Source organism: Panthera pardus, unplaced genomic scaffold (assembly GCF_024362965.1).
Source record: "Panthera pardus isolate Hobbes unplaced genomic scaffold, ASM2436296v1 HiC_scaffold_25, whole genome shotgun sequence".
Taxonomy (NCBI): domain Eukaryota; kingdom Metazoa; phylum Chordata; class Mammalia; order Carnivora; family Felidae; genus Panthera; species Panthera pardus.
Genome location: NW_026526821.1, coordinates 60,811,689 through 60,826,420, shown reverse-complemented (window position 1 = coordinate 60,826,420; position 14,732 = coordinate 60,811,689). Strand labels below are relative to the sequence as shown.

The following is a 14,732-nucleotide window of genomic DNA, read 5'->3' as shown; positions in this document are numbered from 1 at the left end:
TAAACAACTTATAGATTATTTATACTTAAGAAGAACAATAACTGTATGTGCATGCGAAACAAACTATATGTGCATGAGAAAAATAAAATTAAATCACCAACCGTGAGTTTCTGAATTTTTCCTGATAGAGAAGAATGCAGACCAACATGTTGGAAAAGGGAAGGTCTGAAGCGAATTCGTAGATTGGCTTTCTGTCTATCACAATGTTTCTAAATAATAATAATAATAAAAAAAAAAGTGTCACAATGCAAAGTGAAATCTTGTCCTCATCAGAAAAACCAGAAGCCCTTTTAAAGAATATTGCAAAGAAAGAGGAGCCTGGGTGGCTCAGTCAGTTAAGCGTCCAACTTTGGCTCAGGTCATGATCTCATGGTTCATGGGTTCAAGCCCCATGTCGGGCTCTGTGCTGACAGCTCAGAGACTGGAGCCTGCTTCAGATTCTGTGTCTCTCTCTCTCTCTGCCTCTCCCCCTGCTCGCGCTCTGTCTCTCTCTCAAAACTAATTAACATTTAAAAAAAAGAAAAAAAAGAATATTGAAAAGAAAATCCAACTTCATCTCATAATTCCAAGTCATATTTTTTAAGGGTCCTCTTTAAGATATTAATAGGTTTGCTACCTACTTGATAAACGGATATGATATGGAAATTTAAAATAAGTACATCTAAGAGAAGAGTTAAGGATTTAATTCTAACCATATTTCAAGATATATCAATGTAGATTTGACTTTTTTTTTAAGTTTATTTATTTTGAGAGAGAGAGAGCAAGCAGGGGAAGGGCAGAGAGAGGGGGAGAGACAGAATCTCAAGCAGACTCTGCGCTGCCAGTATGGAGCCTGAAATGGGGCTCAATCCCACCAAACCATGAGATCATGACCTGAGCCAAAACCAAGAGCTGGACAAAAGGCCTGCAATAATTTACTGGGTATTAAAATGCTGCATTTTTCTCAAAAGGTTTTACTTCATTACTATTACTACTAACACTAGAACAGAGGTAATATAACATTTTACAAAATATAAAACAGAGGTAATATAAAATTTTACAAAAATTCAACTACTCAAGTGAAAAGGAGAGAGAAGGGTTGAGGATAGGAGAAGAGCAAGGGGTAGAAGGAGGGAAGGTGTGGGACAGAGAGGAAGAAGAAAAGAACAGTGCCTGAGACTGAGCCCACTTGTGCCTGAACAAAGTGGGTTAATAAACCTGTGAAAGAATGTGTGAATGCTCTGTGGGGTTTCCCAAACCACTGTCAGAGAGATATTGTGCTGGAGGCCAGCAAGTTTGCGGTGACAGTTTCCCTGACATTCTAGAGGAAGCAACTGAAGAATTATGGGCCACAGAAAAACATGGCCTAAGAAGGAGTGACAGAATAGATAAAATTCTCCACAGGGCTGTGTGCTAAAATTTATAGATGATTTTAATTTTTACTATTGGAGATTTTCACCTCACAGGCTCATTTTAGAACCTAACCATATATTAGATAAAACTGCACAGGACCAATTAAATGCAAGTATACTGCAGAAGTATAAAGATCATATGATTTTATTTGTGTCCTACAATACAAATTCCTGTGAAGTACAAAGAAAATACAGGTCAGGACTTACATCATAAAAACAAATTGTTCAAATCAATTTATATGTAATCACTGTTGGAAAGCAGATACTTTGCTATTTGGCTATACTCTATGATTTGCTCTAAAAAAGTGATTAAAGAGAGAGAGAGAGAGAGAGAGAGAGAGAGAGGCTTATAAACACAAGACAGTGTCCTAAAAACTCACTGGCAGGTAGGATGATTAAACTATTTTAGAGAATATAATACAGTCATGAAGTCAAATTAAATGTTTGTTAGAATGAATGCTAAGTCATCCTTATGAAGACACATGCCCATAATAAATATTTCCCGTTATTACATGTCAAAATTGACTTATTTCTAAGAATGTGTATTCACATTTTATTTATGGTTACAGCAAATAAATAAAAATTTATTTTTTTTCCAGTGGTACAATTCAAATTGGACAAAGAAAACATATCTAACTACTTTTTACAATAAGATCTCTATGGAAATAACATATTTGAATAATCAAAGCAAAAATCATTCAGTTACTTACCTACCATAATCCCAAAGGTCAGCATATTAATATGAACACTGGTTTCTTGCAAGTAATACACTAAAAGGTACTTTTTTTCCTTGCTATTGTTTTGGTATAAAATATTACTTCTATTTTATTCCTTATTTACAGATGTAGTGGGGTCTGATTCTGTCCCCCAAGTGTTTGAAAAAGGAACAATGACAGAGAGTATGAAGAAAGCTGAAACAATACCCCTGGGACAGCTATGAGACCATCTATAGCCAACAGTAACCAAATAACAAAGCCTAAAGACACTAACATTTATCAGCAATTTAAAGAAGGGTGGACTTCACTGATTTACAGGATTTTCCACTGTTATTTAAAAATCCCTCTAATTTAGGAACTTTTTGTCAGTTCAAGAAAGCAAGCAAGCACTTCAAATGTTAAGTGAAAACACTTCATTCAGCTCTTTAACTGTTCATTTATAAAATCTGGCTCCCTGCAAGTCCCTTTCACAGGATACAGAAAAGAAGCCTCTTCCACGGTTAGAAGGCGGGAGAGGGACAGTAAAGTGTCCCTCCAACTGAGAAAGCACAGAATTTTATTCAAGGTAACTGACGTCGGGGAGGAACTGACTGGGATGATGATCCAACTGTGCAGTTTTTCTCTGCAAAGTCTGGACCTTAGTCCACAGATTTTACTGTGAGAGGACACATTGGAGTGAGCAAGGGCCATGTAGGGAGGTCAATGGGTGTACATGCACTAATTGACAGCTAACCTTTAAGTAGATCTTGTGGTACCACCTGTGCATGAGGAAGGGGAAAGACTGTATTATCTCTAAGAGATACATGCGAAGCCAAAACAAGCCTCTCGTCAGCCCAGCCTTAGCTGGCACTTCTAACCTATGTTTATTAATCACCATGGGGCCTTGAACATGTAGCCCCAAGAGAGGTGATAGAGTGAACGTGAACACAATGATGGGCCAAAGATGGAGGCCGTGTGGTCAGCACTCCTACATCCACCCTCATAAGAAATTAACTTACTGCATCTTTCTCAGGGTTGCAGACTTTTACCCAGAGTATGTGGTCCAAGAGCCAATCAATGGGTTTCTCCTTATAGAACATAAATATGAATTCCACAATCAGAGTGAGGTCTGGTGCTTGAAACATTTTACCTGAAAAAAACATTCTCAGTCAATAGCTTTCATAAAGAAACCAAGCAACAAAATGGCTTAAATAAATGAAATCTATACAACAAATAAAGCTTGTGCTCTCAAATACAAATCATTATGAATAATTTCCCTATTTGTCTTATCAAAAGCAAACAAACTTGCTTTAGCTAAACATTTCTGGGTTGTCACACAACTACGAAACTCCTGACTTTCTCCATCACAAAATCTATCATACAACTACTGGCTCAAGAAGCAAGTCAGAGATTTTTCCTTTGTGTCTTATTAACATTCTTCCCATTAGAAAAAAAGGAACTTTAGGATCCTTTAGGTTTAGGTAAGAAAAACAAACAAACAAAACATTTAACCTAATAAATAAATGCAAAAAACAAGGCATTCCAATTATGCCTTCACTGAAACCTTCACAAAGATGTTTCTAACTCTTAAGTTTTGAGATAAATGATCAACAAGGTCAAAGGCCTAGCCTCTAATATTTAAAGTACTACAAGAAGTGAAATTTTATCCTGTTTCTTAAAACCTGTAAACTTCCTGAAATTCTTCAACTTTAAACATATTCTAATTGTATAATTTATGAACTTTAGTGAGAAAAAATTTTTCAATGAGAACCTTGTCTATGAAAGTAACAAATGATTATGAATGAATCACTGTCAAGTACTACATCAAATACTAGGTATTCATACTAGAAAATATTTAGTGTGGCATTCTTTTTAAAAGAACCCCAATGCTGCAAAAGCACTGGGCCATAAACAGGGAGCTGGAGGTGTGAGAGAAGAAATCAGACATGCTCAGGACCATGGCTGGCTTTACGTGTGTACACAAGAAGCCAGAGGGGCTGCCTGGAGAACTCCACAGCAAATATTACAACCTTAAAAGTACCCAAATACTATTTTGGGTTGATTTTCATCACTTTATACATGGAAGTTTACCTAAATTAAATTTCCTCACAAGCAATCTATTTCCAGAGAAAAAAAAGACAGTTTGAAGGTAAAAGAAATTAGTTTACGATTCCAAAAGTCACAGTTATTTCTGAAAAGTAGATAAATCTGACACTTTTCTTACCAATGAAGCCCAGCTGGGAGAATTCTAGTATCATCCATTCCTCAGAAGAAAGTTGAAGTGCAAAATTTTTTATAGTGTTAAAGTAATTCTGTTTGACAATAATATCATCTTCAAGCTAAAGAAAGTTGATCAGATTAATAAATCAAAGAGATGGAAAGGTTTAAAGGACATTCTTTATTATAAGAAAACTCAAGCATACTTTTAAACACAAATCAAGAAAACAATGGCCAAAAATGATGAAAATGTAAAAATAAATTTTATTAAAAGAAAACGAGGAAAATAAAATGGAAGAGGCACACACAGCAAGTCACCTAAACCACTCCATTACTATGGGAGATCACAGCACCACTCCACAAATTACTCTTTTCTGGTCCTTTCTGAGCACCCAACATGACTTCACACTATCCTTTTTTACTTTTCAAAGGAGAAGAATTTTTGTGAGCCTTTAATTTTTTTTTTAAATTTTTATATAATACTTGTTTGAGGTCAAAGAAAAAGCCAGCAGCTTTCCTTCTCTGCCCTCCACCCTGCTAGTTGAGGTAACCAATGTTAAAAATTGGGTGTGCATCTATTTGCTACCTCTTATATGGACACACAGCACAAAAAGGTCCACACACACTTGCCCATCCACATGTACGTTTTTATAGTAAGGGATCATATTATCAAACTGTCTTTTGTCTCTTAATATATCATGAATATCTTTCCAGGTTGATATTTACTAAATGCATAATATTCCATGTTACATGTGAAACAATTCATTCAACTCTTTCCTGATCATAGACACACATCTAGCTTATTTCTCATTTTTTGCCAATGCAAACAATGATGTAATAAATTTGCTTATATTTACATATTACTGCTTTTCATTTCTGTAGGATAGATTCCTGAAAGCTCGCTTCTTGTATTTTTTTTTTAAATGTTTATTTATTTATTTTGAGAGAGAGAGAGAGAGAAAGAACACACAAGCGGGGTAGGAGCAGAGAGAGAGAGGGAGAGAGAATCTCAAACAGGCTCTTCACTAACAGCTTGGGGCTCGATCCCACAAACTGTTAGATCATGAACTGAGCCAAAATCCAGAGTTGGACACTTAACTGACCAGCCACCCAGGTGCCCCTCACTTTTTGTATTTTAAAAGTTATTTTCAAAATACTTAAGAAGCTGTAGCAATTCAGAGTGCCAGTTAATTCCACACAGTTGGCCCATGTGTTATTCACACTTGGGATTTTTACCAATTCAACTGGGAGTTGACAAAGGATCAAGGATCACAAGCATATGCAAAGACTTCCTCCCCAGAATCTCCTCTCATAAAAATTTTAAGTCACAAGATGATTTTAATGACCTTGAAAAATTTTTTTTCCTTTTCTTAATGTCACATTATCACTTCCAGTTACCTGCCAAGCAATTTTCACTTATTTTAGTATTTATATTTTTCAGGTATTTAAGTCCTACAAGCTTTCTTCTTCCTATCTGTGAAGAAACAGTAGGAGTACTTGGAAAGACATGATAATGACTCACCAAATATTTATTGAGCTTCTATTGTGTTCCAGACACGATACTAAACCCAGGGAATAATACATCAGTGAACAGGCAAGGCATGTTTTATGCTTCAGGGAAGCTGGAGGGAAAACCAGACAAAGCACAGAGCTATACTGGCACCTAACCTTGCTTTCTGAAAAAAAGGTGCCTACACTCACATCTAAATACTATCTATACCCCAAGGAAAGATGATCCCTAACATCAGGCCATTCCAAATTATTCTAATAAGTAAATCCAAAAACAAGCTATTTAAATGCACAGAGATGTAGATGAAATAGTCAAATGCCTATTTGAAATTCAATACACTAATTTTGGTTACCATATACAAATTCACATTTAAAAAAAATTTTTTTTACGTTTATTTTTGAGAGACGGAGAGAGACAAAGCACAAGTGGGGAGGGGCAGAGAGAGAATAAGACACAGAATCCAAAGCAGGCTTCAGGCTCTGAGCTGTCGCCACAAAGCCCGAGGTGGGGCTCGAACTCACAAACTGTGAGATCATGACCTGAGCCGAAGTTGGACGCTTAGCCAACTGAGCCACCCAGGCGCCCCCATAAATTTACATTTTTACATTAAATTAGGAAAACTGCTTTGTTCTATTCTCACATCTTATCAAACAACTTCGCTTTTATTTCTGGGTTCTCTATTCTGTTCCATTGATCTATGTGTCTATTTCGGGGCTTATACCATGCTGTTTTGATTACTATAGCTTTGTAGTATATCTTAAAATCTAGGATTGTGTTACCTCCGGATTTGTTCTTCTTTCTTCAGATTGCTTTGGCTTTTCAGGGTATTTTGTATTTCAGTATAAATTTCAGTATTATTTGTTCTAGTTCTGAGAAAAATGCTGTTGGTATTTTGATAGGGATTGCACTGAATCTGTAGATTGCTTAGGTTGTATGGACATTTTAACAATATTAATTCTTCCATTCCATGAACATGGAATATCTATTTGTTTGTATTATCTTTAATTTCTTTTATCACTGTCCTATAGTTTTTAGAGTACAGGTCTTTCACCTCCTTGGTTAAAGTTTATTCTTAGGTATTTTATTCTTTTTGGTGCAACTCTAAACAGGATTGTTTTCTTAATTTCTCTTCCTGCTACTTTGTTATTAGTGTATAGAAATGCAATATATTTCTATATATAAGCAACTTCACTTTAAAAAAAAAACTTCTTGGAAGGGCACCTGGATGGTTCAGTTGGTTAAGTGTCTGACTTTAGCTCAGGTCATGATCTCACTGTTCATGAGTTCTAGTCCCATGTCAGGCTCTGGGCTGACAGCTCAGGGCCTGGAGCCTGCTTCAGATTCTGTGTCTCTTTCTCTCTCTGTCCCTCCTTCATTCACACTCTGTCTCTCAAAAATAAATAAACATTAAAAAAATTTAAAAAAAAAATAAAAAAAACTTGGAGTACCTGGGTAGTTCAGTTGGTTAAGCATTGGACTCTTGGTTTCGGCTCAGGTCAAGCCTGCTTGGGATTCTCTCTCTCTCAATAAACTGACTCTGATACAATTTGATGACCTTATTACATTTCACCAGTTTTACATGCATTCAGGTTTGTGTATGTATTCGTGTATGTATTTAGTTCCATGTAGTTTTTGGGAGACAGTTCCATCGCGAGGATTCTTGTGCTACCGCTACCCTTTATATTCACAGCCACCTCCTTCCTTCCCCACTTCCAGCATCTGGTAACCAATAGTCTGTTCTCCATCTCTACAACTTTGTCATTTCAAGAATGCCACATGAATGGAATCATACAGTATGCAACCTTTTAAGATTCAATTCTAAAGTGCCCATAATTACCTGAGATCCCAGACGTGCTGTGTATCAATAGTTTGTTTCTTTTCATTATTTAGTATTCTGTGGTATAGATGTGACACAGTTTGTGTAACATTCACTGGCTGAAGAACATATGGGTTGTTTCTAGATTTGGGCTATTATGAAAAAAGCTGCTATAAGCCTTTATGTACAGGTTTTTTAGTGAACATATGTACTTCTCTGACATCAGTGTTTTGTCATGGCAAGAGCCATTCTTTAAAAAATCTTACATCTCAGGGAGCCTGGGGGGCTCAGCTGGTTAAGTTTTGGACTTCGGCTCAGGTCATGATCTCACAGTTTGTGAGTTTGAGCCCTGCATCAGGCTCTGCACTCATAGAATGGAGCCTTCTTCAGATTCTCTTGCTCTCTCTCTGCCTCTCCCCCACTCACTCTCTCTCTCAAAATAAACAAACATTTAAGAAAATAAATAAAATCTTACATCTCATTAGTGATCACTAGTTTACAGAGGGAGGCTAAAAAACAAGATGCAAAATATTGTTTTTATAGTATGCAAATGCAGTATCAGAAAAAAATATATATATTTTTGCTTAAAAATTTTAAAAGTATAAAAAGCAATAAAAAATTAATGGTGGTTACCCATGGGAGAGGGAGGAAACAGGGATAAAAGTGAGACTTCTGGGGCACCTGGGTAGCTCAGCTGGTTAAGCATCCAACTCTTGGTCTCGGCTCAGGTCATGATCTCACAGTTTGTAAGTTCAAGGCTCTGTACTGACAGTGTGGAGCCTGCTTGGGATTCTCTCTCTCTGTCCCTCCGAACTCATGCTCCTCACTTTCTCTCTCAAAATAAATAGAATAGAATAGAATAGAATAGAATAGAATAGAATAGAATAGAATAGACTAAATAAAATAAATAAAATAAAAGTAAAGTAAAATTAAATTAAATTAAATTAAATTAAATTAAATAGATAAATAAATAAAGTGAGACTTCTGTGTATCTTATATAAGTTATGATTTTGGAAAATTTTTTTTACAACTAAAAAGGATAAAAAATGCTAAAAACTGAATACAAAATGAAACAAACCAAATTTCATATCAATTTGGCAGCATGATCATACAGTATAAAGAATTATTTCCAGTTATTTTAAAACATAGTATTTTGACAATATACCCATATTGGTATAAATTCTAAGAAGGGGGGAAGCACAAAGAAAATTTAAATTGCATTCATCAGTCTAATAGTAGTGACAATGGTATCATTATTTTGTAAGTATTTCAGCTATACTATAGAATAATATTATTAGGATAATGTGATTAAAAACCAAGACTTTCAATGTAAAAGAAATACATGTATAAATTCAAAAAAGTCAAGTAAAAACCCCCAAATCTTCATTTGATTTGGGAACACTAATATGAGCTTGTAGATTTTTCTCCTGAAAAATACTCTTTCCCTTGCTAAAAGTTTAGCCTGGAAGCAAAGACACCATAATAGCAATAAGCATCTCGAGCACCTGGATTGGGGTCCTAAATACTATTTGCTTCTAAATGGAAAAGAGCTCCTTAGAGAAATGGCTGATTCTAGATCTCCCATAGAAAATGTGCAAATCTTGTGCCAGTCAGCAAAGAAATGATCTAAGATTACTAGACTTACATTGAAGGACTACAAGAGCCAATTTGAAGAGATTCCCACCAGCTTATGATGTACCAATGTAAGCATCAATATGAATAGTGACTGCAAGGTCTGAGGCAAATCAAATATATTTAAAAATCCATGCGTTCATAACAATATTTTTTAAATGACCGCCACTGGTGATTTCTAGGATACCACCTTTGAAATTTAATGAAGAGAAAGAATAGGCATTTATTCTGCCTTTCCTTTGTGAACTATTTTTCAAGGTAACCAAAGAGTTTAGGAAAAGTTCTTTACAGATGAACTCAACTTATAAGAACATTACAAATTACACAATTAGAAAATTATCACTCGGCACCTCTAATGAAATAACTGATCTGGGGAAAAATAATCAAAGAATGTGGAAATCAGAGGAGTGGCTGCTGGGAAGCTTTATAAAGGACAGATGAGGCTGACACCACCAAGCCCACTGATTAGTGTCAGCATCAATACAAGTGGGTCAACTAGACATAATGTGCCTTGTTACGTGATACAGCAGGAATTACTCGGCGCCATCTAGGAAGTACCTGAATCACCCAACAAGTGTTCCAGAAGACATGGTCTTCAATTCCAAGTCGTCTGTGATACAGGACTTTATGAAAGTGTATGATTCTGTCACACGAAACTTCATTTCAAGCCAAAACGTAACATTAGCACGGGTGACATTTTTTCCACCTTTAGGAGTATGCCTGTGATGACCACAGAGTAACCTCTGGTTCTTTTGCTTTTTTTATTTATTTATTTTTTTCCAAATATTTATTTTTGAGAGAGAGATACAGCATGTGAGGGGGGAACAGAGAGACAGGGGGACAGAGGATCTGAAGCAGGCTCCATGCTTTCAGCAGCGAGCCCAACACTGGGCTCAAACTCACCAACTGCAAGATCATGACCTGAGTGGGAGTCAGATGCTTAACCAACTGAGCCACCCAGGTGCCCTACTGCCTTTTTTAAAAGCACTCTCTCAAAAACCTGGGTAGGACATACTCCAGCATATGCAACCATGAAGTCACACACCTAGCACTGCTAGGAATTTACCCAAGGGATACAGGAGTGCTGATGCATAGGGGCACTTGTACCCCAATGTTTATAGCAGCACTTTCAACAATAGCCAAATTATGGAAAGAGCCTAAATGTCCATCAACTGACGAATGGATAAAGAAATTATGGTTTATATACACAATGGGAAACTACATGGCAATGAGAAAGAATGAAATATGGCCTTTTGTAGCAATGTGGATGGAACTGGAGAGTGTTATGCTAAGTGAAATAAGTCATACAGAGAAAGACAGATACCAGTTTTCACTCTTACGTGGATCCTGAGAAACTTAACAGAAGACCATGGAGGAGGGGAAGGAAAAAAAAAAGGTTAGAGAGGGAGGGAGCCAAAATATAAGAGACTCTTAAAAACTGAGAACAAACTGAGGGTTGATGGGGGGTGGGAGGGAGTGGAGGGTGTGTGATGTGTATTGAGGAGGGCACCTGTTGGGATGAGCACTGGGTGTTGTATGGAAACCAATTTGACATAAATTTCATATTTAAAAAAAAAGAATAAAAAATAAATAAATACATTTCATGAAGTCATACACCTAGGATAATTATCAAGTCTGGATTGAATGTCTTTCCTTCCCCACATTAATTTTTCTCCAATTTTGCCAGGTGATTTCTATCCTTCACAAACATTCAAAACTAGTATGAAACTGAAGACTTTTCAGGCTAATGTGTTTTCCCCACCAGTACTTTTTTTTCTTTAAGCTTATTTTATTTATTTTGGGAGAGAGGGAAAGGGAGAATGTGCCTGCATGCACAGGGGAGGGGAAGAGGGGGAGGAGGAGAGAGAATCCCAAGCAGGCTCAGCATTGTCAGCGCGGCTCCAACTCACAAACCATGAGATCATGATCTGAGCTGAAACTAAGAGTCAGATGCTTAACCGACTTACCCAGGTGCCCCTTCCCACCAATATTTTGCAAATTATAATGAACTCACTGAAAGAATTCTATGTAAAATGAAATTATGTCAAGAATTCAATGTAAAGCTATTCCCTCTTTTTGGAGGCATGATTTTTGGGAAAATTGGGTAACTTCCGGAATGTTCACTGGATTCATCTGTGACACAACTGAAACGTTAGGAACAATCTAAGTGACCAACAGTAAGGTCATTATGATATCTGAATAATGATATTTCAATGAGATTAAAAATTATTCCAGTCTGTAATTACTGGCATGTAAAGATATCTATAATATGTTAAACAATAGTAAAACAGATTACAAGACAGTATGTACAGTATGATCTTGCTCTTGTGAAAGAGTTGTATTAAATGAGTTAATATGTGTAAAGTCTAAGTTGTAAAGAACAATGCATGACACATGGTGTAAGTGTGCAATGTTAGTTCACAGCTACTGTTGTTATAACACCATATATACATGCCCTGCTTAAAGTTTTCCTTATCCTCTTTCTTAACCACATCCTTTCCTTAATTTCCTAAATGCTTACTTTTCCTATACTCCACACCAAAAAAAGCTTTAAGATTCCATTCTTTCCTTAGAGAGAAATCTAAAATAAAATTTAAAAGCAATATAACTACACGTTTTAAAGTTCTCTCTATAAAGTTCTTGGTCATAGTGTAAATATATATTGGCCCTAGAACAAACAGCAAGCTTCCACTACAACAATAGGAGACATGTTTAATAAAATGTTTTCAAGTTATTATTTTGAAATTAAAGACTTCTCTAAGACATTTAAAGGAAATGTACTAATTTTAGGATACCATGTTTTTACACTCATAACTCTTGTATACTGTTACATACAATGCCATATTCTGACCCTATCATCATTTACATTTCCCAGCCTGAGAACCAAGGAAAAAGGTTCATCATGCACATTTGAACACAGGTGGCCCAAGATAAAATATCAAAGGAGACAAAGTCTGTCCTCAGTAAGTCGGCCTTCCCAGGTGATAGGAGGCTTTTCCTTCTTTCCTTCCCTCCCAAACCTATGCCAGCAGTTGCAAACCATTTATTTCCTTTCTGATTAAGGGACCCAGAGCCCCTTTTTTACCACTCCCATCAATCAAAGTGTACTTCCAGGGAAATATCTAATAAACTTTTTAACTAAAAAAAAATGACAGGCATAGTGTGCAGTATCTGCATATGAACAAGGAATAAAGACCTTTGGTTAAAGAAATGAAATTCCAATTGTAATGTCACTAAGGAGAAGGAGATTTAGAAGAAATAAGAGCTTCCTAGAATTATTTAAGTTGTTGCCTATCTGGCTAACTTAAAACCCACATCATAACAAACTTATTCTTATCTTCAATATAAATGTAAATGTACTGTAGCATGCAAAAAACAACAAAAACAAAAAACCTATCCTACTGTAAGACCACCAAAAAAAAAAAAAAAAACCTGTAAAAAAATCCTTCTTTAAATTTTGCCAAGTAACTAAACCTTAGTTCTTTTTAACAGTAGAGAGAGGGAGAATGAGAGCAGAGATGGCGGGATGAGAGAAAAAGAGGTGAGTGACGCACCCACTGTCACACCGTTATCTGGAAAGCTAGTGTTGGGCTAAACTGGAGAATGGAAATGCAGAGCCCACATTATCAGTGACTATGACAGACTGTTCTGCTTTCTGATATATTATTATCAACATATACATCTTAGAGGGTTTACACTTTCCAAACTTCCTGTTTCAATGAACATATACTCTTGGTACTACTTCTTCAAAAGTGTGAAAAACATGAAAGGAAAACAAAAACCACACTTACCTGAATGTAATATATTCCCTTTTCCTGAGCATACATCATTAGAAAACAATAATCCAGGTTTTGCTTTGTTCTCCATCTGAAAAAAATTTTTTCAAAAATAAGTTAGGAATCAGACTCAAATTTAGCAAAATAAGATTAGGTGTAAATATTTTAGAGTACATATTGTATGTTGTGATATTTTATAATACACAGACGTATATACACAGTATATAATATACATGTATGCAAATTATCTACCTATAGATACACAGATACAGGCACACACATACATACACATGTAGAGGAGCATGAAAGAGACTTCACTTTTCTCTAATGAAGCCTTTATCAAAACATATTCCCCAAAACACTAATCCTCAAGACATCCTGAGGAAAAATGAAGTCAAGTGTCAAGTAAATTTGGGAAGCACATATATTCTCCTTCTGGAGACATATTAATACATTAGAGGCATTGAAATAGTCAATACATTTGTTGGGAAAAACTTTTGGGGCGCCCGGGTAGCTCAGTCGGTTAAATGTCCAACTCTTGACTTAGGCTTGGGTCATGAACTGTGAGGTTCATAAGTTTGAGCCCTGTGCTGGGCTCTGTGCTGATAGCACGGAGTCTGCATTGGGCTCTGTGCTGATAGCACGGAGCCTGCTTAGTATCCTTTCTCTCTCCCTCTCTCTCTGCCCCTCCCCCACTGGTGTTGGCACTCTCTTTCTCTCTCAAAATAAAAAAGAAAAAAACTTTTTAGTCCAATATTTTCCAAACTTTTTTGACCATAGGACCTTTTTTCAAATTTAACATTTTAATGTCTCTGGAAACTGGTGCTTCAAAAATTATACTTCGGGGATCACTGCTTTGGTGACCAGGGCTGTGCTTTGCATACAGGTGGAAATTAATAAATACTGTACTGAATGCTTAAAAACCCCAAAACATATTAAGGTTTACAATATTAAGTCCTTTCAGTGAATTCCTGGTAGCCTGCAGAAACAGACTAATGTTGAACAAGAAAAGTGGTTGTAAAAGCTAGTTAAAAAAAATAAAAGGTTTAAATAATAAGTAAACTTCTCCAGAATATACTTTATAAACTGTTTTGAATTTAATGAGATGACTTAAAATTTTTTACCAAATTCAACCCTAAATTTTTTAAAACTAAAATTATATTTATTGAGACAACCATGTAAACACATCTTTCAGAAAAATTCACTCAAGAAACACAGTAAGTCTCTTCCCAAAACTGTATTTTTCCTTTTTTTCTGCCTATAGAAAATCCAAAACTAATGTCAATGTCTCTTAGATTACAATGTTTTTAATAACAACACATTGAAAGTTTTAAGTCCTTCAATTTGAGAGAGTCAGAGACAAATAAATCCAGTTGACTAAATACATTTATTACAATATAATTCTGCAGAACAGTATTATTGTTTTTATCACTTTCATTGAATCAGTTCTCATTTATTTTGCATACAAACATTTGATTTCTATATGAACTAGTTTCTGAATTGTATTGAAAATACTCTTAAGAAAAGTTATACCACAGAAAAGCAGTTATACAAGTTATTGAGCATACCAAATTCAACCTCTCATCAGAATTTCCAATAAAATAACCAAAATTCATTAGCTCTCACAAATTAGCTCAACCCTAAAATGTGGTACATTTCAATAAATAAGGATTACATTTATTATGTATCATACTC

At 35.7% G+C, this 14,732-nt stretch overlaps 1 protein-coding gene across 2 annotated transcripts in view; it reads right to left on the bottom strand.

Moving 5' to 3' along the window:
• Window positions 1-14,732, bottom strand: part of MGAT4A (alpha-1,3-mannosyl-glycoprotein 4-beta-N-acetylglucosaminyltransferase A) — a 121,756-nt gene that overhangs the window by 18,079 nt on the left and 88,945 nt on the right. For both annotated transcript variants that reach the window (XM_053890612.1, XM_053890611.1), the window contains exons 8-11: window positions 13,053-13,128; window positions 4,311-4,425; window positions 3,106-3,236; window positions 102-209 (exon numbers count right to left, since the gene is read on the bottom strand). In XM_053890612.1, the coding sequence (XP_053746587.1) occupies window positions 102-209; window positions 3,106-3,236; window positions 4,311-4,425; window positions 13,053-13,128 (430 nt within the window). The remainder of the gene's footprint in view (window positions 1-101; window positions 210-3,105; window positions 3,237-4,310; window positions 4,426-13,052; window positions 13,129-14,732) is intronic.